This window comes from Staurois parvus, unplaced genomic scaffold (assembly GCF_062004578.1).
Source record: "Staurois parvus isolate SC_StPar_1 unplaced genomic scaffold, SC_StPar_1.0 ptg000061l, whole genome shotgun sequence".
NCBI lineage: Eukaryota > Metazoa > Chordata > Amphibia > Anura > Ranidae > Staurois > Staurois parvus.
This window is the reverse complement of record NW_028317857.1, coordinates 9233429-9260400: the sequence shown is the minus strand read 5'-3', so window position 1 is coordinate 9260400 and position 26972 is coordinate 9233429. Positions and strand designations below refer to the sequence as shown.

Sequence of the window (26972 nt, the reverse complement as noted above, 5' to 3'; positions counted from 1 at the left end):
AAAGAACCTAATTATCTTCATACTAAGCCTGCTATCTCCAAAAGAGTCTAAACATGTCCTTTGCTGTAATGAGGGTTACTCTGCAGTGGTCCAGACCAATCAGCTGACCAGTGGTGAGGTATTGGTCAGAGCAGGGGCGGACTGACAACTCATGGGGCCCCTGTGTCCTTGCCCAAAGTCAAAAAAGCCTATGAAAAAGGTACCAGGGGCATCTCATGGGGCCCCCTACTGACCCCGGGCCCTCGGGCAGTGCCCAAGTTTCCAAATGGTCAGTCCGCCCCTGGGTCAGAGGAATTTCCTGGTGGAATCTGATCAACATTCATCAGGAGACTGTCCAGGAAGAGTTTGACGGACAGCAGCTCTGACTAAACAATACCTTGACATCAATCCAGAGGATCTTCTGCAGAGACCTCCTGGCCACCTAACTGTCTGCTGGACCAACATGATTACCATTATTATGGTTTGCTTAAAGCAGTAAGAACATAATTTTCTCCCACAATCCCACAACACCCTAAACTTTTATTCTTATATTGGGAATGGTTTATCACTTATGTTGGGTTGTTATTGCCTTGTTTGTCCAAAATCAGGAGATGTTCCTACAGTTCTTGAACTCACAAAAAGTAAGAAGAATCTCCTTACAGGGATATAACAACCCATTGGAGCTTTTAATCCTTCCCCACTGCATCTAACACTAAAAAGGGTTCAAAGCTAAATTGAGGGTGAAGGTGCATTATTATTATTATTATTATACAGTATTTATAAAGCGCCAATAGTTCACTCAGCGCTGTACATTACAAAGGGGGACAGAACATGTGACAGAACAATACCAATACAATGCAAAACATGAGGGGATCGAGGGCCCTGCTCTTTCGAGCTTACAATCTAGAAGGGGTGGGATAGTGGTACAGGAGGAGATAGCTGTGGGGGATGGAGTGGTAGGAAGAGTGGAGGAGGTCAGCAAGTTAGCAAGGGGTGAGGTAGGCTTCCCTGAAGAGATGGGTTTTCAGGGTGCGCCTAAAGGAGAGGAGAGTAGGTGATAATCTGATGGGTTGGGGCAGGGAGTTCCAGAGGATGGGTGACACCCTGGAGAAGTCCTGGAGGCGGGCATGGGAGGAGGAGACCAGGGAACTAGAGAGAAGGAGGTCTTGTGAGGAGCGGAGTGTGCGTGCTGGGCGGTACTTGGATATTAGGTCAGTGATGTAGTTCGGGGCAGTATGGTGGACAGCTTTGTACGTCAGTGTTAGGATTTTAAATTTGATCCGTTGCGCAATCGGAAGCCAGTGGAGGGATTGGCAGAGGGGGGTGGCGGAAATGGAGCGGTTGGAAAGGTGAATGAGTCTGGCAGCCGTATTCAGGATCAACTGAAGCGGGGATAGCCAGCGGCGAGGCAGGCCAGTGAGGAGGGAGTTGCAGTAGTCGAGTCGTGATATGATGAGGGAGTGGATGAGCTGTTTAGTGGTTTCAAAACAAAAGGGGGGTGATTTGCTAACAGCAAGCCATCTGTTTACTTTCCAAGGGAAGTTGCTCTCTGCAAGGGGATTTCCTCAAATGTGGTGAAATTTCACTTTGCAAAAAATAAAAATGGTATTTCTGCTTACACGTGATTGGATGATGGATGTCAGCAGAGCTTCACCTTATTCTCTAAATTGCCTTGTAAAGTGCAACTTCCCCTGCAAAGTGAACAACCTATTTGTCTTTATTAAATCAACCCTACTGAGTGGAAAAGCATGTTCCCTACTAGCATGCTACAGAGTGGGACCCTTGCCCTCAGTGTGGAAGCAGTGGTCTCGTTGTAGAGATCCAACACATCCTCCGCTGTCTCAGATTTATAGCAATCAGCAAAGCTCATAGAACTGACTGGGTGTTTTGGGCCTCTGCAGTGAGACCACCGCTTCCTCTCATAGTTCATGGGACCTTCTCTATAGCATGTTGGCAGCAAACTGGCTTTTCGTCTCAGGCTGTGGCTACTTTCTAAAAAAAAAAACCTGTAAGAACACCTTTTGTGTTGTTACACTTGTATTTAGATCATTTAAACTGAAAGTTTATTGGGCTTTAAGCTTAATACTGTACATTTCCAGTAATATTTTACTTACTGGTATAAATTATTTAGCTGTAATTTTGGGGTTTGGGGCCTTTTAGGTGCCACCATTCCCTTGGTCAGCGATGAATCTCAGTAAAAGGAGACAGCAGAATTCACATTGTACGTTTCCCAATGATGGTACCAGAGAAACCATAAAAATATTTGTTTTGGATGAGATTGTGATGTAGGAGTGATGCCTCGCACACATAAATAAATGGAAACATTTATTAAATCAGATGTCCATACATTAATAGATGTAAAAAAAATAAACAAAATTTCTAAGTCTGCAAATACAGTATACATTCCTTACGTGTCACGTCAACATAATAGTATCGCTCAAAGCAACTCTATTGCTAAAATCCCAGTACCAGTAAAGGAATTCTCAGCTAAGACAATAGTAAATACCTCTCCTGCTGTCTTCACTGCTGGCACAAAGAGAAATCACTAAATAAAGTCTCCAGAGACTGATACACCTGAAGTGTCAGTTTCCTGGTCCCCCACAGCACTCTTTGGTTCTTCCCACTGACCTCTACGTCAATACTATGTCCTGTTGTGATGTAGGGGTCAGTGGGAGGAACCACTTATTGCGGCATGGGACTAGGAGTTTGACACAAGTTCTCTTCATTACAGATGCATTTGGCAGTGTCGGCAGTGGTAGCGGTATCCAGACACTTGTCTAATTTACAGAGAATTTTACTGGCCCTTTGATTACAACAGAGTTGCTTTGAAAACAACTGCAGAGTTTATTCCTTGGCTGATTCTGGAAACACAATGTTATCAGTCTGGTCACTCACTGGGGCTGTTGTAATGTAAAGCTGGCCATACACAGGTCAAATTTGGTTTAAAAATAAAACTTTTTTTGGACCGATCATTTAATTTTCTAATAGTTAATAGGGTCAAATCGACAATTTTTTCTGACCATAGTGATGAGGAATTGAAGGAGAAGGATGGAAATTATTTTCTTGAAATAACAAAATTCATACTCTATGTGTGGTTTTCATGTGGGAAAAAAATCATACTTATCGAAATGCACATGTGCGACCAGAAATTGAACATAGAATTCAAAACATGGCAAAGGAGTGAAATATTTCAGAGTGCTTTTATGAAATTTTTCCATTTCATAATGGTAATATGGAGTACTCCAACTAATTTTCTGAATTTTCATATGAACAGTTAAAGGAAACTGGTGTCTGGCCAACCTAACTTTCTTGCATCTCATAAGATAGAAGGCAACAGAATGAGCCTGGATCTATGTTGGACAATCTGTGCACACACTACTAAATCCATACCTCTGTTCAAGCACCAGAGTTTACTTGACTGTGTCATCTATCCTAGTCTAGGAAGTAAATGTTAACTCAGGATGATGATTTAACAAAGACAGTACATAGATTGTGGGGGGAAAGGTGAAGACATTGTCAGGGAGAATGCAAGAAAAATGAGAGGAGGTTTCCCTACTGCCTCACATCTCATCCACCCATGTAGTAGACAGGTAAAAGTAGGCTCAGCTTAGTTCATCAAGGCCATGCCCCCAATGCATTTCACCCTGCCCCTGGGGCTTAATCATGAAGGTCCATGATCTAGGCCCTCCATGATTAAGCCCCAGGGCAGGGAGTGAAAAGCGTTGGGAGCATGGTCTTGATGAACTAAGCTGAGGCTGCCTTTACTGTCTACTACATGGCTGGGTGAGGTGTGGAGGTCAGGAAACCTCCTCTCATTTTGCTGGCATGCTCTGGATCTGGACAAACCCATCCCCAGCATGCACTCTCACTATTTCCATGGCATACATCTACAGGACACCGGTAGCCTGAGTGGGGATCCCCAAGCAATAATCTAGGGTCTTGTCAGTTAGAATACTCGGGTTTTGTTGTGAAACACACCTGTGCATTGCTTAGTGTGCAATAACTGAACCTTAAAAAATTTATCTGAGGGTTATGCCTGCCCTAAAACATCTGTGCCATCGTTCAAAGCATTGACAGCCATTTGCTAGCTAGACCACAGTGCCTCGAAATAGTATTCATACCCCTTGAAATTTTCCACATTTGTCATGTTACAAAGTGGCACATAATTGTGAAGTGGAAGGAGAATGATAAATGGTTTTCATAGTTTTTTACAAAAAATATCTGAAAAGTGTGGCGTGCATTTGTTTTCAGCCCTCCTGAGTCAATACTTTGTAGAACCACCTTTCGCTGCAATTACAGCTGCAAGTCTTTTTGGGGATGTCTCTACCAGCTTTGCACATCTATAGAGGGACATTTTTGCCCATTCTTCTTTGCAAAATATCTCAAGCTCTGTCAGATTGAATGGAGAGCATCCATGAACAGCAATTTTTAAGTTTTGCCACAGATTCTCAGTTGGATTTAGGTCTGGACTTTGACTGGGCCATTCTAACACATGAATATGCTTTGATCTAAACCATTCCATTGTAGCTCTGGCTGTATGTTTAGGGTCGTTGTCCTGCTGGAAGGTGAACCTCCACCCCAGTCAAGTCTTTTGCAGGCTTCATCCATCTTCCCATCAACTCTGACCAGCTTCCTTGCCCCTACTGAAGAAAAGCATCCTCACAACACGATGCTGCCACCACCATGTTTCACAGTGGGTATCGTGTGTTCAGGGTGATGTGCAGTGTTAGTTTTCTGCCACACATAGCATTTTGCTTTTAGTCCAGAAAGTTCCATTTTGGTCTCATCTGACCAGAGCACCTTCGTCCACATGTTTGCTGTGTCCCCCACATGGCTTCTTGCAAACTACAAACTGGACTTTTTATGGCTTTCTTCTTGACACTCTTCCATAAAGGCCAGATTTTTGCAGTGCAGGACTAATAGTTGTCCTGTGGACAGATTCTCCCACCTGAGCTTTGGATCTCTGCAGCTCCTCCAGGATTACCATGGGCCTCTTGGTTACTTCTCTAATTAATGCTCTCCTTGCCTGTCTGTTTAGGTGGAAGGCCATGTCTTGGTAGGTTTGCAGTTGTGCCATACTCTTTTCATTTTCGGATGGTAGATTGAACAGTGCTCCATGAAATGTTCAAAGCTTGGGATATTTCTTTATAACCTAACCCTTCTTTAAACTTCTCCACAAACTCCATGACCTTTCTGGTGTGTTCCTTGGCCTTCATGATGCTGTTTGTTCACTAATGTTCTCTAACAAACCTCTGAGGCCTTCACAGAATAGCTGTATTTATATTGAGATTAATTTACACACAGGTGGACTCTATTTACTTAATTAGCTGACTTCTGAAGGTAATTGGTTCCACTCGATTTTAGTTAGGGGTATCAGAGTAAAGGGGGTTGAATACAAATGCATGCCACACTTTTCAGATATTTATTTGTAATAGATTTTGTAAACCATTTATCCTTTTTCTTCCACTTCACAATTATGTGCCACTTTGTGTTGGTCTATCACATAAAATCCTAATAAAACACATTTACGTTTTTGGTTGTAAGATGACAAAATGTGGAAAATTTCAAGGGGCATGAATACTTTTTCACGGCACTGTATATAGTCTTCAAGAATTAGAGCACTCCCAAAGTATTGCTTTGATGTTACTTTTTTTTTAATTACATTATCCTTTTTTCTAACTCATAATTATTTATCATTATATGAAACAATTGCTCCTGGCTTACATTTTACTCAGCTCTTTTTCCTATTTGCCATGAGGAAGATGACTGTCAAAGTAACTTCTATGATTATAAATTCAAATCCTCATGTTATGACATGATGAATCAGCTCAAAGTGAGTAAAATGTATAGCAGAACGTGGGAGGCTTTATATATAGGCACTAGGCTATGTAAGGGAGTTTTCAGTAATGACCCAGAAAAGAGAAGTAATTCCAGACACATTTTATCATCTTCTTAGAGATTAGTCACATTTCCTTTGCCAACTAGAGCTCTAACGAAGGTTTGAAACCTTATGTCAGCTCTCACATGCATCTAACTGGTTAATAATCTCACACAAAAGTATCTGTTTGCTCACCTAGAAAGAAAGGATTACACTAAATGATCCCATTAATTCCAGTATTTACAGTTGTATTCATACTTTCCAATTGTCTTTATGGAAGAGGAAAATTCTCCGCAATGGGCATGGCTCAGGGAAATCGCTCAGGCAAATAAACACCTTTACTTATCTGGTATATTTCTGAGTTCCTTTATGCTCAAGAATGTCTAAGATCACTGGCAAATTATTCTAAAAAGTCCTTTATTTGTAATTCATTTTTAAAATACTTAGGACTGAAAATGGGAAAGTACAATCCCAACCATTTTTGTGTTAAACATTTGGGGCCCATTCACTTTTATGCATTGTGGTAAAACACAGCAACAGCACCCAACACACTAAGGGAACAGACCTTATTTGTAGCACACGGCAATGCTCTAACGTGCTACAATACCAAAAATAGTGCATGTCCAATTTTCTGTCCATTTTAGTTAATTGCCAGCCTATTCAATGAGTAGGCTACCTTAAAGCGTGTATACGCATGAGCGTTAAACACTCCACAACAGACTGGCTAGGTGTATTTGGGCCCTAAAATTTCCTTAGGGGAAGATCCAACCTTCTCTAATATGGTTGCTTTTGTGGAGCTTAAGCTGACCAAATATATTATGACCTAAATGTACAATCTTGGTTAGATTTGCCATCACCATGTAGTCATGTTGGCTGCTAAGTTTCAGCAACTTCTTAATAGGTCACTTTATCAGATAATATATTCTTATTATTATTACACAGAATGTATATAGCGCCAAGAGGTTTCCCAGCACTTTACAAAATTAAGGGTGTAAGTACAGTTACAATACAATTCAATACAAGAGGATTAGGAGGGCCTTGCTTGTGAGATCTTACCATCTAAAAGGAGGGGCAAGTGATACAAAAAGTGGTAACTGTGAGTTGTTTGACAAAATAAAATTTAAGTGGATGTGGGATAGCCTTCTATGAAGAGATACGTTTTCAGGGATGGTATAAAGGCCGACAGAGTAGGACATATATGGACAGATTGGGGCAGGGAGTTCCAGAGGATGGGAGAGACTCAGGAGAAGTCCTGGAGGCAAGCATGGAAGGAGATGATGAAAAAGCTAGAGAGTGGGAGGTCTTGCTAGGATTGAGGAGGACAATTTGGGTAATATTTGGAGTTGAGATTGGTGATGTAACTTGGAGCAGAGTTGCGGATGGCTTTGTGGGTTGTTAGTATTTTGAGGAGATGAATTCATGATCTGAAGCCATGTTAAAAGTGTTTAAAGTCACAGACCAAAATTGGTTTTGAATAAAAATTGGCTTTGCAGTTGAGTGCTGTTGATAGGTTTCTTGTCGCTAAGTGACAATTGGCTTGGAGGCAAAGCCCCTGAATATATGAAAACACATCCTTTATTTATGCTTTTAAAAAAGATGTGCTTTAACATTTTACAAGTTTAAGTGCTATAAATTGAGTGTTATATTATCTACCTCCAACATCCTGCACAGGTGCAAGTGTGACATTGTACAATCTACATTGAAAGACAAGCACTAATAGCTGGAGGAGAACAATGGGCATAGGGGAAGCAGTCCCCAGGAGCATACAATGGACCTCGCCATTGTCTTTTAATGTTTAATAGCAGGCAGGTGAGACAGGAAGCTACACATCTACAACATCAAATTGTGTCAGGCTGGGTGTAAAGCATGGCAGAGGTGAATCAAGAGATTGGCTGAACAAAATCAATTATCCAATAACAAATTAAGAGGTAAATGTGCTGAAGGATTAGTCCACCCACAAATGTGCCATATAAGTCCAAACATCCAGACCTCAGTCATACTTCCAGATCAGTGTATATACATGTGTAGTATAGATGATCTGTCAATGATATCTTATGTATTTGAATACTTTAGTTCAGTACATAGGTACACCCATCTATACAGTTTACACTCTGGTTTTATGCTGACATTGCATGGTGCGGTCATTATCTGTACTAGAACAGTATTAATTCCATGAACGTTTTCATCAGACATGTGATCGCATCAAACAATCCGCCAGTGGAACAAAGAGGCGAGTCTTCATCATTGAAACCATGGGTGGATATTGTGGATACCTGGCCAACATGGGTGGCCTTGCCGCAGGCGCTGATGCTGCTTACATCTTCGAAGAGCAATTTGACATTCGAGAGCTTCAGGTAATTATATACTAACTATATGTTCACACGGGATTTTTTATTACTAATTTTTCTTACGTGGGATTTTTGAGGAATTGGTGGTATTGAAGTTGTGTTAAACAGTAAGTGTACTTTCAGAGATATTGCATATTTTAACATTAGTTCTGTAGCGTTTATCTTAGTCTTTACCCTTACTGGCATATTTTAAATGTTTGTAATAAAATGAAACATTCTTTTTATATAGTCAGTATGTTTATGTTTACTCATGGTTGCCTTCAAAGGCACGAAAAAATATTAAAGTGTATATAAAGCCCATTTTTTAAAACATTTTAAATATATACAGTGGATATAAAAAGTCTACACACCCCTGTTAAAATATCAGGTGTCTGACAAAGATAAATAATTTCAGAACTTTAATGTATACCTATAAACTGTACAACTCAGTTGAACAACAAACTGAAATATTTTAGGTGGAGGGAAGTAAAATACTAAAATAATATGGTTGCATAAGTGTGCACACCCTTAAATTAATACTTTGTTGAAGCACCTTTTGATTTTATTACAGCACTCAGTCTTTTTTGGTATGGGCCTATCAGCATGGCACATCTTGACTTGGCAATATTTGCCCACTCTTCCTTGCAAAAACACTCCAAATCTGTCAGATTGCGAGGACATCTCCTGTGCACAGCCCTCTTCAGATCAACCCACAGATTTTTGATCGGATTCAGGTCTGGGCTCTGGCTGGGCCATTCCAAATCTTTAATCTTCTTGTGGTGAAGTCATTCCTTTGTTGATTTGGATGTATGCTTTGGGTCGTTATCATGCTGAAAGATGAAGTTCCTCTTCATGTTCAGCTTTCTAGCAGAAGTCTGAAGGTTTTGTGCCAATATTGACTGGTATTTGGAACTGTTCATAATTCCCTTTACCCTGACTAAGGCCCCAGTTCCAGTTGAAGAAAAACAGCCCCGAAGCATGATGCTGCCACCACCATGCTTCACTGTGGGTATGGTGTTCTTTTGGTGATGTGCAGTGTTGTTTGGTGATGTGCAGTGTATCTTTTGGAATTATGGCCAAAAAGTTCAACCTTGGTTTCATCAGACCATAACACATTTTCCCACATGCTTTTGGGAGACTTCAGATGTATTATTGCAAAATTTAGCCGGGCTTGGATGTTTTTCTTCGTTAGAAAAGGCTTCCGTCTTGCCACTAACCCCATTGCCCAGACATATGAAGAATACAGGAGATTGTTGTCACATGTACCACACAGCCAGTACTTGCCAGATATTCCTGCAGCTCCTTTAATGTTGCTGTAGACCTTTTGGCAGCCTCCCAGACTAGTTTTCTTCTCGTCTTTTCATCAATTTTGGAGGGAAGTCCAGTTCTTGGTAATGTCACTGTTCCACCATATTTTCTCCACTTGATGGCTGTCTTCACTATGTTCCATGGTGTATCTAATGCCTTGGAAATTCTTTTGTACCCTTCTTCTAACTGATACCTTTTAACAATGAGATCCCTCTGAAGCTTTGGAGGCTCTCTGCAGACCATGGCTTTTGCTGTAGGATGCGACTAAGAAAATGTCAGGAAAGCCCTACTAGAAGAGCTGCACTTTATTTGGGGTTAATCAGAGGCACTTGAAATGATGGCAGGTGTGTATTGACTCTTATTTAACATGATTTTGAATGTGATTGCTTAATTCTGAACACAGCTACATCCCCAGTTATAAGAGGATGTGCACACTTAAGCAACTACATTATTTTAGTTTTCTTATGTTTACTCCATCCCCAAAAGATTTCAGTTTGTTTTTCAAGTTTCAAAGTTTATAGGTCACATTAAAGGTGTAAAAAGTTATTAAATTATTTATCTTTGTCTCAATTTTTTACATCACAGAAACCTCACATTTTAACAGGGGTGTGTAGACTTTTTATATCCACTGTAGGGAAGGATTAGAACCTCGGTCAAACTTCATTTACTGTCTGTTTCCACTAGGTAGTTTCACGTCAATTTGCTCTGTTGACCATTGTTACCAAAATAAAAAGTGGGGGTAAATCCAACATTTTAGAGTTGTTACCAAAACAAGGGGTGAAGGTAGATCTTTCAGAGAGGACACCTGTTGTTCTTACCACAGTCTAAAATCTAGTACACACGAATAAAAAATCATACAAAAAAATACCGCTTTCGAAGCGATCGTATGATAATCTGATTGTTATTACACAATTTCCAAAATTATTCAAAGTGGGGGTAAATCCAACATTTTAGAGTTGTTACCAAAACAAGGGGTGAAGGTAGATCTTTCAGAGAGGACAGCTGTTGTTCTTACCACAGTCTAAAATCTAGTACACACGAATAGAAAATCATACAAAAAAATACTGCTTTTGAAGCAATTGTACGATAATCTGATTGTTATTACACAATTTCCAAAATTATTCAAAGCGACAAGCACAAAACATTTTCTCGTACGATACCGGATCGCACAGTGTTTGTTTAATCAGTATAGTTTTCATCCAAAAATACAATGCTAATACTATACATCACTTTCAAATTTTTACTTTATCGTACAAGAATTTTAATAACTTTAGTAACCTCTTCAAAAAAAGAGACAAAAAAAATGGACATTCATTTATCCGCTATTCTCATCGAGTGTACTGGGCTTAAAGCTGGCCATACCCTGGGAAGATTTCGGATTGTTCCTAGGAACTGGCCTAAATTTGATCAGTGGGTGGCCCTGTAGGCACCACTCCACCCAACATTTTCAGTTAAAAAATTGAAGGAGCATGTAATGCAACCAGTATCTCATCCATATGGGGTCCACTGTCTCAAATTCGCTGCAATTCAGTTCCACCGGGTCTAGCTAGAACATTTCTAGAGGAACATTGGCCCAAATCTAAGATTCCTCAATAAGGGATGCTTTTTAGAGAGAGTTGTAGTACTTTCAATAACTTCTTCACATCCCATACCTTTCTGGGCTTACTTTCATGTTAGGCCCCAAAAGTCAAAAACACTATATGCTAAACAACTATGGTGGAGATGCCTCAAAAACACATGATCTCCTTCAGTTATTAAACCTATTCAGTTCTCAGCTGCCCTGTCGGATTTTCCATGCTAGATCAGCTCTGCAGACTATAGCCTGCTGGTTGAACAAAAAAAATTACTCATCTATGGGCTGCCTTAGGGGTTGATTTGCTAAAGGCAAATTGGCTGTTCACTTTGCAGAAGAGTTTGCCCTAGAGATTAGTTATGAATTTTTGCTTGCACAGGATTGGATGATGACAATCAACAGAGGTTTGACTTATTCTCTAAGCTCCAGGGCAAATTCCCTTGCAAAGTACAACCTCACGTGCAAAGTGAACAGCCTATTTACCTTTAGTAAACCAACCACTATGGGGCATGTGTATAAAGCAGTGTATGTGATATTCACCAAAAATTCACTGTTCTAGAATTAATCATTGTCTAAAGAAGAAGTATGCCAAAGCTGCTTTGGCCATACTTCTCATGTGGTTAACGAGTGCACTTAGTTGTGGACTCCTGTGACTCAGATTCAGCCGACAGCAGGCTAAAGCCCAGGCGAGTATGTAAGTTTGTAATTTTGTAATCCCACACTTCTCTTTAAAAATAAATGTACCAGGGAGGTTCACATGCAGTGAATGTTTGGTAAATGCCAGATTCTCTGAATTATGGATATGCCAAGTATATTATGAGCAATATGGCGGATCCCATGTACATATACAATTGCAAATTATATGCAGAAACAATGTTTTTTAAGATATTTACCTACATTTGATAAATTATTTACTATAAGCCCCATGTCATTAACTGTTTTTACCTGCACATTACAAGAAATATAGTTTAGGTCTACCTATAATGTCTTTTGATTATATCTGTATTATTATTTAATCTTTTAGGCAAATGTGGAGCATTTGACAGAAAAGATGAAGACAAGCATCCAGAGAGGCCTTGTACTAAGGTACAGAAAGCAGCAGCATAAAAACTTGGGACTGCAGATGTGAACAGGGGCGGACTGACCATTTGGAAACTCTAGCACTGCCCGAGGGCCTGGAGTCAGTAGGGGGCCCCATAACATGCCCCTGGTACCTTTTTCATAGGCCTTTTTTGAGTTTGGGCAAGGACACAGGGGCCCCATGATCCCCTATTGCCCAGGGGCCCCATGAGTTGTCAGCCCACCCCTGCACGTGAAACGCTAGACGGGGTGGTGGGGAAGGTTGTGGTCCATACTGTAGATAAGAAGTCTGATTTCAAGGGTCACTCCACTCAAAAAATTAATTCTTCTGTGTCAGATGAAATCTGGAGGGTAGAATCACCCTTCAACTTTTTTTCTGGTGTCCAAAATTTCTGATAGACACCAGCAACAAGATCTCTCCATCAGGGTTGCTGTCTCTGAACCCTTTCCATTAAAGCTCCCATGTATGGGTCAAACTTCTGCTGGTTCAGCAAGGACTGACTGAGTTTCGATCTAAGTATGGGCATTGTGGCTGTACAGAAATCGATCTAGTGATCGCCCTCTGTATGACCACCCTGCTGGAAAATTTCCTCTCATTTAGCGCTGTAGGCTATAGACTGCAGCTCTGATGTGTGTATTCTGATGATGGGGAAGTCTCCTCGCTTTCAGAATACAATGACACAGCTGGGAGGATTCCCCCATCCACCTCGAATGTGTGACTGGTGAAATTGGATTAGTTTTCTCCTTCAAAATGGACCCATCTATTGCCAGCTTAAGTCTCACTAGTAGAAGGTTGAGTCTCAATTCTGCTGCATTCTTTATATAAATGTATGTAAATGAAAACTACAGCGGAAGTTTCAATTACAATGTGATTTATCCTAACTTTCCTGCATATTTAGTGCTCACAAGGAATAATATGTATTTTTTATTTAACAAGGAATGAAAATTGCAATGAGAACTACACCACGGATTTCATCTACCAGCTGTACTCAGAGGAGGGAAGAGGTGTCTTTGACTGCAGAAAGAATGTACTCGGACACATGCAGCAGGTGCTGTATCATCAGACTAAGTGCACATGGGCACTTCTGTGAAATTTAACATGCTGAATGAAAATGCTGCACTGCAAAGCACAGTGTAGGTGGACAGCTGGGGGGGCAGTAAAAAGGCAGATCGGCCCTCCAGCTGTCCGCCTACACTGTGACATAGCAGCCACTTGTTTACATTGTCGTGGCCATGATGCAGTGCAGCAAATTTCATTCAGTATGTACACATAAATAATGTTTTATTTTTTAGGGACATATAAGGATGATATTTGGCACACTGTTTAAAAAAGAAACCATGATCCCTTATTTATTTTAGGCTGGTAAATTCATAAAAATGTTATAATATATATTTATTACAGGTACTTACATAACGCTGTCAATTTACATATATATTATACATTCACATCAGTCCCTAACCCTCAAGGGATGTACAATCTAAGGTCCCTAACTCACATTCATACACATACTAGGGCCACTTTAGACAGGAGCCAATTAACCTACCAGAATGTCTTTGGAGTGTGGCAGGAAACCAGAGTACCTGGCAGAAACCCACACAGGCACAGGGAGAACATGCAAACTCCAGGCAGGTGGTGCCATGGTCGGGATTTGAACCAACGACCCTAGTATTGCCAGGTAGAAGTGCTAACCATTTAGCCACCGTGCTGTACATATATATATATTATTATTCTTTTATTAAATGAATTTACATTTTTTAAGGCTTTAATTGTAATGGTAATGAACACGCCCACCTGCAGGCTGAAGTGCCATCTGCAGGCTGTAGTCTTATTTTGTCAATGAATCCTATATCCTGCATGTGATTACTAGCTCATAGTTGACTGAATGAGCACATGATCTGAAAGCATTCTCCTTGGCTTCTGATTATAAGTGGGGAACTGAGCTGTCAGGAACAGCCAGGTTTGTGAGCTAACAGCTGTGCAAAATGTAGACTGCTAGCTCTCAAATGGAGGACATTTATTAATGTATCTAATGCAGCAAAAGACATCAATATAAAAGTCAACCAAGTATCCACGGTGCTCTCTAGAATGGTGAAAATATCCAGAGCTTTACTGCATCAAATGATAGCAATGCGCACTCACCAGAAACGCATGGATTATGCGCATGTAGGAATAATCATCCTAGATGTTAGATCCGTCAAAGACCAGGTGGTGGGCATCCTTCTCATGGTGGGTCATCCAGAGCTCCTATTCAGGTCCAGAGATCCCCTTAAGGTCAGCCAGGAAATCCTCTATAGTGGTGATGATCCCTCCTCTAGATGGTACAGGCACCTTCTTCTCCTTACACAGGCTGTCAGCTCTCCCTAAACTACTCCAACACATACTGACCTTTTATATTGATGTCTTTTGCTGCATTTGATCTAATTTTAAGCGCTGCACTACTTTTTACGTTTATATTTGCATTTTAAAGGCATTGTGGTTGCCTTAAGTGTTCTAGCTGCTATATTTATACAAGAGCGCTCACTACAATTTATTTTTAAATTTATTAATGTATCGTCAGCACAAGGAATCACACTTTGGAACATTATTATAGTAAAAATGTGCGTCAGCAAGCTTTAAGCCTATGCATGGAGAAACATGGCAGCTGCTCTTACTGACTTAGAAAAAGTTAGGGGACTTTCATGCTAATCCTGCTTTGCTCTGTTGTGAGACACCTGGAACAAGCATGCAGCCAGTGAAGTCTGAAAAGTCTAAATTTCCTGCCCTGCATGCTTATTCCATCTTAGTGACTTGTCCTCATCGGCTCCCTTTAATCTCTCTATAAGCAGTAATTGCACATCACAGGTTGTAATTAATAAATCTAATTGAAAACTGATCAGTAGATTGTAGCACAGTGTGGGAACATTTCAGTGTCATTTTGGTTTCAAACGTCAATCACAGCTTTAGTGACACAATATATGTTTACAGGGAGGAGCCCCATCACCGTTCGATAGGAACTTCGGCACAAAAATCTCAGCCAAAGCCATTCAGTGGATTTCACGAAAGCTGAAAGAATGTTATAGAAAAGGTAACTTAGGTCTGACTAGCAATAGCCTTCTATGCATATTCTTCAGCCTTTCCTATCGGCACATTGAGTACCTTTATCTTTCAGTGTTATTGTCTTATTTCTGAATAAGAAATGTTTTTTTTTTCCATTTTGCTAATATAAAAAAATAAAAAAGAATGTACAGACCTTTGCAATATACATTGGCATTGGAGATCAGATCAGCAGTCACAGTCAAGGTTCTGCGCCAGCACTGGAGGCTGTCAATGGCCTCCCTGACATTGTCCTCATTTCAGGGCAGTGCAACGCTTGTCTGATGTGCCTGCTTTTTTATCTCAAATAAAAGTTGAACCCCCTTTTCAATTGTTCTGTAATTTCTATTGAACCCCCCTTTACTGTCCGAACCCACATTGAATATATTGTGCCTGTTAAAGTGCTGAGCAAACTGTTGGCGCTATATAAATCCTGTATAATAATAATAATGTTACATATTGCTTCCCTCCCATATTTTACAAGACTGCTTCGCACACATTGCATGCCGCTGGCTTCTAGATACTAGTAAAGTCCATTAGCTAAATATACTTTCTTTTTTGCTTTTATATTGTCTTTACTTTGATGGCTACTCGGGATACTTAGAGGAAGGTAATGTTTCCTTATTTCTTGTTGTAACCGTGATCACATCCATAATATCATTGCACAGTAACATAAACTATATGAAATAAAACGGTACAACAATAAAATATCCCTTTAGTATTTTGGTAGGTGGTACTGTATGTTATTCACAAACCAAGAAAGAAAATTCACTAATATTCTCAACATAGATTTATATAAGCAGATGGGCACCAATCATCTTAGATTCACTAGGAGGAAAGTTTTACACAGAGTGCTATGTGTAATGAGCCCAATTCTTTATGTACTGTATTATTATTGTTGGACCGTACTGTAAGGGAATATGCGGTGGGCATGGACTGTAGTTCTTTACAAAAAAATTCTGTGTAGATTGGAAAGATTATTCAGTTTTCTTCCTTTAGGGCTCATTCACACTTTGACATTGTGTGTTGCATTAAGGCAGCCCATTAAAAAAAATGAGCTTCAGATGCACCAAAACAGACATGTGGCATTTTTGTCATTGCAGCACATTGCAACACATGATAGCATATTACTATGCATTGTGGTGTGCTGCAACCAGGTGGGATGTGCGATGCATTAGAGCGTTGGTGTGCCATTCAACTTCGCTCAAGGAAAGCCATAGATGATGTAATTTTCTTTGGTTGCAGGAAAGAAAATAGCTTAATTACCCCATCAACACAGTCAGAGTTGATGGGGGAATCCCTCCTGCAGTGCTTTTGTGTTCTGCCAGCGAGGAACCTTCGCTTCTGGCAGAACACAATGATTACTGCTAGTGGCTGTAGGTGCCGACAGTAATCACATGCAAAAAATCCAACAGGCTGGTTGCATTGAAGTCGATCAATAAATTGCCTTCAGTACCAACAGCCTGCCCATAGATAGATCAAATCTCAGCCGGTCCCTGCTGAACCGGCCATTATTCAATTGATCTAAGGCCGACTTAAACCTGATTTAAAGTAGGAATATCTAAACGCAGGAAAAAGTGATCCAGGAGGCATATGACTTGTTTATGCTTCCCAGATCATTTCTCTTGCATTTAGAAAAGCTAAACACAGGAGTGCTAGTGTAAACGAGGCCTTAGATACAAAAAGCAATATACAGGAGCAGTATCAGTAGGTGCATATCATAAATATGTCATTTATGTGAGCAGCCTGTTTCTTGATGATAGTGTCTCTTTAATTACTGAGAGTTGTATTTCCTCATGTGCTGTACACTAGATTTGCCTAGTACTGTGTGGTGTCTGAGTGAACAGCAATACAAAATAACAATAATGTTGTCTTTTTAATCACTAAGCCCTAGGTGTTCCCATAGATGACCAGTCTCCACCCCATAGGACATGTTCCACCTTAATAGAAATGTAGTGAGAATCCACAGAGCTCTCAGACTTAGTATTGGTCATATCCTGTATGCAGCTCCTTTATAATGTTTTCTTTCCATTGCAGGCAGAGTATTTGCTAACACAGAGGACACCGTCTGCCTGCTAGGAATGCGCAGGCGTGCTCTCGTCTTCCAGCCAGTCATGCAGCTGAGGGATGAAACGGACTTCAAGTGAGTACCAAGAGACACCTACATCCTGATGGACTAGTGTAGAATTCCTAGGAACGTGCCACATTTAATTTTGCTTCTTGACCTTCCCCTCTGAACAATACTAGTTTCCTGGCTGTCATGCTGTTCCAAAGGCTTTACCGACCTTGTGCAGATAAGGACTGCATGCTAGCCCCAATAAGGATTGAAACCATTGAAGCAGACAACAAGCGTTTCTCCCAAGGGAGTACAGCATTAGAAGCCCCTGCTTTTCTTGTATTACTCTCCTTTAAGGTAGTTACATAAAAACTGAGGTTTTTCTTGACCGTACATTAAGGGAGGAAGGAACCACAAGTGTTGCAGCTCAAAGAGAAGGAAATTAAATCCTGGCTTGGGCAAAACTCCATGTTCCAGCCCTGTTTACCGTGTACATCCCAGGCATGAGCAGACTTCTGCAGTCATCATTGTCTGGAGACATAGAATGGTTTTCACCCCAAGGTGTTTCAAGACCTCTGTTGCAGGAGGTGGTAGCAGTATGTAGACCTTCTGGCTCCCAAGTACAACAAGCCTTTTGAATGGATGTTCTGATGACTTTGTCGGATCAGATCAACCTGATCTATGCCTTTCTTCCTCTGAAATTCCTTCCCTGCTTGCTTTGTAGGATCGGCTGGCAGACTCTCTGTGGGCCCTTCCAGGCTGTCCAAATCTTTTGTCCGATGCACTGATTTAATACCTTGGTTGCTGACTTTAACAGCCTGGTTCTTGCAGTCAGGGTCCTGAGGGGTAAGGGGCCTATGTGATTTGATTTTCCTGACATTTTTAAAATGAGATTGACTTCTCACAAAGTCTACCATCGCACCTGGAAATCAAAGAAATTCCATCCCAGGAAGCAGGGGCGGACTGACCATTTGGAAACTCGGGCACTGCCCGAGGGCCCGGGGTCAGTAGGGGGCCCCATGAGATGCCCCTGGTACCTTTTTCATAGGCTTTTTTGAGTTTGGGCAAGGACACAGGGGCCCCATGATCCCCTATTGCCCGGGGGCTCCATGAGTTGTCAGTCTGCATCTGGCAGGAAGTACTCTGTGGGACTAATCCTGTCTTTTCTCCAGTCTGGCCAGCATCAATATTTGGTCTTGTGTACCAGCAAGATTCAAATCTCAACCCTAATGGTTCTTTTGAAAGACTGCTCTTACTCCTTAGTGAATATCTTTGTACAGGTCTACCTTCTTTATATCCTGCTCCACGACATCCGAAAGGGTACTTCTCTCTCCATTGTCTGGATGTTGTATGCAATGTTTGATTCTATCTCTCAGCTTCCTTTAGACAGACTGACTCTGTGTTTGTCATTCCTGAAGGTCCCCCCATAGGGGACAGCCTGCTTCTCGTTCCTCTATTGCCAGGTATATTCAACAACTTATCATTCAGACCTATAAAGACAAAGGTCCACCTTTCCACATCTAAGCTCACTCCACTAGATTGGTTAGTGCTTCTTGGGCTTTAATTAAATTCTGTAAAGTAAGAAAGTGGTCTCAAAGTATTTAAACCCCAAAACAAAAATGTAATAGTTTGTAGCTTACTGGTTCTTAGATGTAGTGGCCACATTAGTTTTTCTTTTTTCAAGCTCTTTGTTCTTTATTTTCACATGGTGACACTTCCAGTTCTGAGATGGCAGTGCACACTCACCCCAGTTTCAGGCAACAGAAATAAGATAGGTCCACAGAACCCTGTCCTTCTCCTATTGTCCATAACATAGGGTGGTGTGGTTCTGTAGTTGTCAGAACTAAGTGCAATGTAATTAATAGCAGCACAGACTGCACAGAACGTTATCAGTTCACAAAATTTCTAGCAAGATCAACAGGTATTTTTGTAAATTTATCGAATGGTTAAAAGAAAGCGCCAAGAGAAGCTCATTGTTAGGGATACGAAATGCTTTAACTGGAGTGCCAGAACATTGTTCCCTTTTCATGGCACTGTTTTGCCACCTTGTGGTAGGAAAGGCGCTCGCAGTAGTAGCATAAGCTGACTTAATTCTGGGTTCATTTAATAAATACAGTGAGTATAGAAAAGAAAAAAATAAAAATGCAATTGGCGCAAGAGAATTTGTAGTGGATATAATGTTCACTCAGTAAATCTTAAACAAAATAATCCAGTAAACAGAAATTAAGATATATAATTATATATGCTAGTAATAAAAGGACAACAAGTAAATGATGCAGCTTTAGTGGTGAGGAAAGGGAAGGGGGGAGGGGAGGGAAAAAAAACTTGTAATGCAAACAGTACTGGATTGAGATAGATGGTATATATATATGTATACATATATATACAAAGCTGCAGTGTAGACACCGTCGTGAGGCTTGCACTTTCTAGAGTAAACCAGACTCTGTGGTAAATGGAGAAGAAAGAGAAGTGCGCCAGACTAAGTGCAGTAGAAATATAAAAGTTTATTGCACACAAGATTATAAAAACTCACAAGAAGTGGGTAGATATCAGGCATCAATATATAAGGAGGAGGATGTCATCTGTGCTGCACCATCTGTGCTGCACCAAGAGGATGTGCATCTGTGCCATCACAAATGGATGGCTGCAATGCCAAGGTGTTGCGCGGCTGGCACTCTAGGCGGGTCCCACAGGAGGAAGCAAGGATGGCAGGCGCATTAACCGGGAGTCGCGGCGCAGATAAGAACCGGGATCCAGGGCAGGCACTGCTGATCTCTCACATCAGCGTGCGTACAGGAGCCAGCTTGAGGCACATCCAAGATGGCCGCCGGGCAGGAAATGACATCAGGACGTTGCTGGGAATCCTCCAAGGGGGCGGTGACGCGTTTCTAGGCAACCTGCCTTTTCATCAAACCTGATTGGCTAGTGGGATGAGCCAATAAATAAGGAGAGGAGGAAGGGGTGGGGCAACTGAGGGGCAGGGTAGTGAATTAGAAAAAATGTATAACGCATACAGGCTTAACAAGCAGTGGTGGAAAACATAAGAAATGAATGGTGAGCAGCTGCTTTCTGCAGAACAACGTCCTGATGTCATTTCCTGCCCGGCGGCCATCTTGGATGTGCCTCAAGCTGGTCCCTGTACCCACGCTGATGTGAGAGATCAGCAGTGCCTGCCCTGGATCCCGGTTCTTATCTGCGCCGCGACTCCCGGTTACTGCGCCTGCCATCCTCGCTTCCTCCTGTGGGACCCGCCTAGAGCGCCAGCCGCGCAACACCTTGGCATTGCAGCCATCCATTTGTGAGGTGCAGCACAGATGACATCCTCCTCCTTATATATTGATGCCTGATATCTACCCACTTCTTGTGAGTTTTTATAATCTTGTGTGCAATAAACTTTTATATTTCTACTGCACTTAGTCTGGCGCACTTCTCTTTCTTCTCTATAGAAAAGAATCACCCCCCTTTAAAATAAGCAATTTTTTTTGCGTTGCATCCTGAAATGAAGACAGACACAGTTTTTTTTATCCAGCTGTATATACTCAGTGCAACTTATAACATCCAAGTGAAAGACATAAAATCAACATGTCAGAAAAAAAAAATTGGTCTACATTTCAGGCTGCAAAGCAACAAAATGTGATTATATTAAAGGAGAGTGACTCTTTTCTTACCCACTGTACATAATTAGTAGAATATTGCCCTTACCCAAGTGAAGCTGTGTTCAATTATAGTATATCTCATGGCAAAACTTTTTTTTTTTTAGTTTTGGATAGAGTAGGAAAGGGTTAGATCCTCTGTAAAGATAAAGGTTTAAAATTTAGAACAAGAGAGCAGGTGTACTTTTCTAATGCAGACACCTGTTCTGGGAACTGTCCTAAAGGGGATTGCCCCTCAATTTTTGATATTTCTTGTCTTTCTGTTGCGTCTCTTGGCCAGGAAATGAAAGGAATGATACACAGACAGCAGAAAAAAAAATAGATGTGGCCATAAATAGATATTAAGCATTCCAAGTATGTGCAAGGTAAATTCCTATTCTTTAACTTCCACTGCAGAAGGGCATTTAAGTGAGTAAAAAACACAATATGGTCAAGAGTTTTTGAATGCATGACTATCACACACGTGAGTTTCTGGACACTCCATTCCAAAATCATAGGCATCAAGATGGGAGTTGGCCCTCCCTTTGCAAAAACAGCCTCCACTCCTCTGGGAATACTTGGAACAAGGTATACCTGAAGGAATTTGTGCCCATTAAGTCAATAAAGCATTTGTAAGATCAGTTACTGATGCTGGATGGGAAGACCTGCCGGGGCATAGGTTTTTAATTCCTCCTAAAGGTGTTCAGTAAAATTGAGATCGGGGCTTTAGGCAGGCCAATCAAAATTCTCCAGAACAAATGGTCTTATTGGTGCTGAATTTGTGCCCAGGGCCACAGTTATGATGGGACAGAAAAGGGTCGTGTCCAAACTGTTGCTATAAGGTTGGAAACGTTCAGTTGTCTATAATGGCTGTGTATGTTGCAGCATTAACATTACCCTATATTGGAAATACCTGAATTCAGTCATTTTTAGTGGCCTTCACATCTTTTTGGCCATACAGTGTAGTTTCAGCAAGTCAAGTTAGCAGTTGCCATTTTTCGTAAACAGTTCTTATGGATTCCTAATACCAAACCCTTTCATTTGGATTTGTACGAGGAAGAAGGAATGGTTGATTTTTTCACTGCTGCATTACAGCATCCAATTGAAATGGGTAATGGATCTAAAGCTAGCTTCTTCTGGAATCAGTGTTTTGTGTGCAGAACAGTTTTAATGCGTAATCTTTTTCTTTCATAACAGACACAGAATTCCAAAAGAGCAGTGGTGGCTGAAGCTGCGACCAGTGATGAAGATCCTGGCCAAATACAAGACAAGCTACGACATTTCAGACTCTGGCCAGCTGGAGCATGTTCATGTTAGGCGACCAAAACATTCTGACATGGGGGCCATCTAACAGCTGTGAGCCCTAATGGCATTCCACTGTTCATAGCCTACCGCCATCTTCATTGTGTGCTTTACCGCCATAGATTAGAATGGTTACCACACTTGTCTTCTGTTATTTAACATGCCTCGTTCTAGCACTTTATGTCCACACAACGAGCCTCACTCGTCAAGTCTGTAAAAGATGTGTCTGTCACACCTGTAGCAGCCAATCTACTTCTCCTTTTAGACAGAAATAATAAAAAACAAAAAAGGAGAAACTGATTGACCACTATAGAAATATAGAAAGCTTTTTCAAATGTTATCAGTCACAAGGTCCAATACCCTTCAGAGGTCTTGACTGAAGCATAAGATTGTGTCTTTACCAAACCCAATATAGAGAAAGGTGTATGAGAATTATATCATCACTGAGATCACTTTAAAAATACATTGTTTTTTTTTTCATTTCCAAATATTTGGACCACTGTTGTGAATGGGTTGCAATGGTGGAATTTGTTTCCTGTGTGTTGTGTGTATTATTAAGTTATACATTTATTACACTTTGTATCAGAGATGTTATAGATACACCTTTATATATAAATATAAATATATCTATATATATGTGCAACTTCTATTTTTCCCCTCAGTGACATGATAAATGGTGCGTTGAAGAAATGGAATAATAAAGTACAGTTTGCAAACCAAATGCTGAATCTGTTGATGTAAACTGACTCAAAGTGCGACTTGATTTTTATTTCAGAAGGGCAAAAATATGTTTTGCAAGAAGAATTTAAAGCAGGTAGAAAGGCGTTGCATAATGAAAGTCCCAAATGATCCCTCTGTCACAGTTTTAATGCTCTCTAATGTTTAAAATATTGAGCGTATGCACATAGGCAGCATCACTGAAGAGAGTCATATGTGTGTACCTGTGTTTGTGCACATATTTCACATTCACTACCCCAGAGTTGCTTATTCCTTTATATATTTGATTGCCTATTTATCTTGCTATCTCTTCAGTTCCAAAATGTTTGTGACATATTTTTTTTTACATATTGCACTCTCCCCATTTGTTTTCTAAACATGCTTTTCCACCTATATGGGTTTCCTCATCAAAGTACCCACAATTCAAAACTCAAGTTCCTACAGGACTGATATATCCATAATGCCCCAAAAAATTAAAGGAACACTTTTTAATCTGAGTATAGTACCAAGTCAATTAAACTCCTGGGGTATTGTTCTGGTCAGTTAAGTAGCAGAGGGGGTTGTTAATCAGTTTCAGCTGCTTTGGTGTTAATGAATTTAACAACAGGCACACTAGATGGGCAACAATAAGACAACCCCCAAACTAGGAATGGTTTTACAGGTGGAGGCCACTGACATTTTTTCCCTACTCATCTTTCTGACTGGTTTTGCATTTGGCTAGGGTCAGTGTCACTACTGTTAGCATGAGGCAATACTTCGACTCTACAGAGGTTGCACAGGCAGTCCAACTCCTCCAGGATGGCACATCAATATGTACCATTGCCAGGTTTGCTGTGTCTCCCAGCACAGTCTCAAGAGCATGGAGGAGATTCCAGGAATCATTTCAGAACTTTTTAACATTGTAAATATATACAGTGGATATAAAAAGTCTACACACCCCTGTTAAAATGTCAGGTTTCTGTGATGTAAAAAAATGAGACAAAGATAAATCATTTCAGAACTTTAATGTAACCTATCAACTGTACAACTCGGTTGAACAACAAACTGAAATGTTTTAGGTGGAGGAATGTAAAACTAAAATAATATGGTTGCGTAAGTGTGCACAACCTTAACAGTGTGTCTCCCAGAACAGTCTCAATCGCATGGAGGAGATTCTAGGAGGCAGGCAGTTACTCTAGGAGAGCTGGACAGGACCTTAGAAGGTCCTTAACCCATCAACAGGACCAGTATCTGCTCCTTTGTGCAAGGAGGAACAGGATGAGCACAGCCAGAGCCCTACATAATGACCTCCAGCAGGCCACTGGTGTGAAGGTTTCTGATTGTTTGGATAGAGCCAGACTTCATGAGGGTGGCCTGAGATCCTCTAGTGGGCCCTGTGCTCACTACCTGGCCCCATAGAGCTCAATTGGCATTTGCCATTGAACACCAGAATTGGCAGATCCACCACTGACACCCTGTGCTTTTCACAGATGAGAACAGGTTCACCCTGAGCATGTGACAGATGTGAAAGGGTCTGGAGAAGCCGTGGAGAACGTTATGCTGCTGTAACATAGTTCAGCATGACCGTTTTTGTGGTGGGTCAGTGATGGTCTGGGAAAGCATATCCATGGAGGGACACACAGATCTCTACAGGCTAGACAATGGCACCCTGCCTGCCATTAGTTATCGGGATCAAATCATTGTACCCATTTTCAGACCCTACACTGGTGCAGTGGGTTCAGGGTTCCTCCTGGAGCACAACAATGCCCGGCCTCATGAGGCGAGAGTATGCAGGTAGTTCTTGGAGGATGAAGGAACTGATACCATTGAATGGCCCCCACGCTCACCTGACCTAAATCCAATAGAACATTTCTGGGATTTCATGTTTCGGTCCATCCTACGTTGCCAGGTTGTACCTCAGACTATCCAGGAGCTCAGTGATGCCTTGGTCCAGATCTGGGAGGAAATACCCCAGGACACCATTCGTCATCTCATTAGGAGCATGCCCAGATGTTGTCAGAAAGAACATGTAGTCCATACAGAGCAGCCTTACATTTCTAACACATTACCCAGTCCATCTCAGTATCCAGCATATTTTTCCCCATTGAGATCTGATGTATTTTTAAAGTGTTGCTTTTGGATATATATAGATATATATATATATAAAAAAAAATTAAAGGATTAGGCCACCTGCCTTTACACACCCATGAACTTTAATGGCATCCCAGTCTCAGTCTGTAGGGTTCAATATTGAGTTGGCTCACCCTTTTCAGCTACAACAGCTTCAACTCTTCTGGGTAGGCTGCCCACAATGTTTAGGAGTGTGTCTATGGGAATGTTTAACCATTCTTCCAGAAACGCAGATATCAGACGAGAAGGCCTGGCTCGTAGTCTCTGCTCTAATTTATCCCAAAGGTGTTCTATCAGATTGAGGTCAGGACTCAGTTGTGCAGGCCAGTCAAGTTCCTCAACCATAACCTCGCTCATCCATGTCTTTGTGGACTTGCTTTGTGCACTGGTGTGTAATCATGCGGTAACAGGAAGGGGCCATCCCCAAACTGTTCCCACAAAGTTGGGAGCATGAAATTGTCCAAAATATATCTTAGTATGCTTACGCCTTAAGAGTTCCCTTCACTAGAACTAAGGGGCCAAGCCCAACCCCTGAAAAATAACCCTACACCATAATCCCCCTTCACCAAATTTTACACTTGGCACAATGCAGTCAGGAAAGTACCATACTCCCGGCCACCACCAAACCCAGACACATCCACTGGATTGCTGAACGGAAAAGCGTGATTCATCACTCCAGAGAACACATCTCAACATCTCTAGAGTCCAGTGGCGATGGGCTTTACACCACTGCATCTGACGTTTTGCATTGCACTTGGTGATGTAAGGCTTGGATGCAGCTGCTCGGCCATGGAAACCCATTTCATGAAGCTCTCTATGCACTGTTGTTGTGCTAATCTGAAGGTCACACAAAGTTTAGGTCTTTAGCGATTGCCTGTACGCTTCAGCATGCACTGACCCTGCTCTGTCATTTTACGTGGCCTACCACTTGGTGGCTGAGTTGCTGTTGTTTATAATACCAATAACAGTTGAGTGTGGAAAATTTAGTAGTAAGGAAATTATTGTACAGGTGGCAACCTATTACAGTACCACACTTGAATTCACAGAGCTGAGCGCGATCCATTCTTTCACAAATGTTTGTAGAAGCAGTCTGCATGCCTAGGTGCTTGATTTTATATACCTGTGTCCAGGGGGGGATTGGACCACCTGAATCCAATTAATTGGAGGGATGTCCCGATACTTTTGGCAATACAGTGTGTACAGTGGATATAAAACATCTACACACCCCTGTTGAAATGTCAGGTTGCTGTGATGAAAAAGATGAGCCAAAGATAAATAATATCTGAACATTTTCCATCTTTAATGTGACCTATAAACGGTACAACTCAATTGAACGACAAACTGAAATCTTGGGGGGGGGGGGAGTAAACATAAAAAACTAAAAGAATGTGGCTGCATAAGTGTGCGCACCCTTATAACTGGGGTTGTAGCTGTGTTCAGAATTAAGCAATCACATTCAAAATCATGTTAAATAGGAGTCAGTACACACCTGCCATCTTTTAAAGTGCCTCTGATTAACCCCAATTAAAGTCCAGCTGTTCTAGTAGGTCTTTCCTGACATTTTCTTTGTCATATTCTACACCAAAAGCCATGTTCCGCAAAGAACTTCCAAAGCATCAGAGAGATCTCATTGTTAAAAGGTATCAGGCAGGAGAAGGGCACAAAAGAATTTCCAAGGCATTAGATATACCATGGAACACAGTCATCATCAAGTGGAAAATATATGGTGGAACAGTGACATTAGGCCTACAGCAACATTAAAGGAGCTGCAGGAATATATGGCAAGTACTGGCTGTGTGGTACATGTGACAACAATCTCCCGTATTCTTCATATGTCTGGGCTACGGGGTAGAGTGGCAAGATGGAAACCTTTTCTTAAGAAAAACATCCAAGCTCGGCTAAATTTTGCAAAAACACATCTGAAGTCTCCCAAAAGCA

The 26972-nt window shown here is 41.2% G+C and overlaps 1 protein-coding gene across 5 annotated transcripts in view; it reads left to right on the top strand.

Annotated features, from left to right (window-relative positions):
* PFKP (phosphofructokinase, platelet) overlaps positions 1 to 22929 on the top strand; it is a 134908-nt gene extending 111979 nt beyond the window's left edge. For all 5 annotated transcript variants that reach the window (XM_089668726.1, XM_089668723.1, XM_089668725.1 and 2 more), the window contains 6 exons: positions 8047 to 8211; positions 12090 to 12151; positions 13083 to 13194; positions 15111 to 15210; positions 17256 to 17361; positions 22104 to 22929. In XM_089668726.1, the coding sequence (XP_089524852.1) occupies positions 8047 to 8211; positions 12090 to 12151; positions 13083 to 13194; positions 15111 to 15210; positions 17256 to 17361; positions 22104 to 22257 (699 nt within the window). In that variant the 3' untranslated portion in view covers positions 22258 to 22929. The remainder of the gene's footprint in view (positions 1 to 8046; positions 8212 to 12089; positions 12152 to 13082; positions 13195 to 15110; positions 15211 to 17255; positions 17362 to 22103) is intronic.
* The last annotated feature ends 4043 nt before the right edge of the window (positions 22930 to 26972 follow it).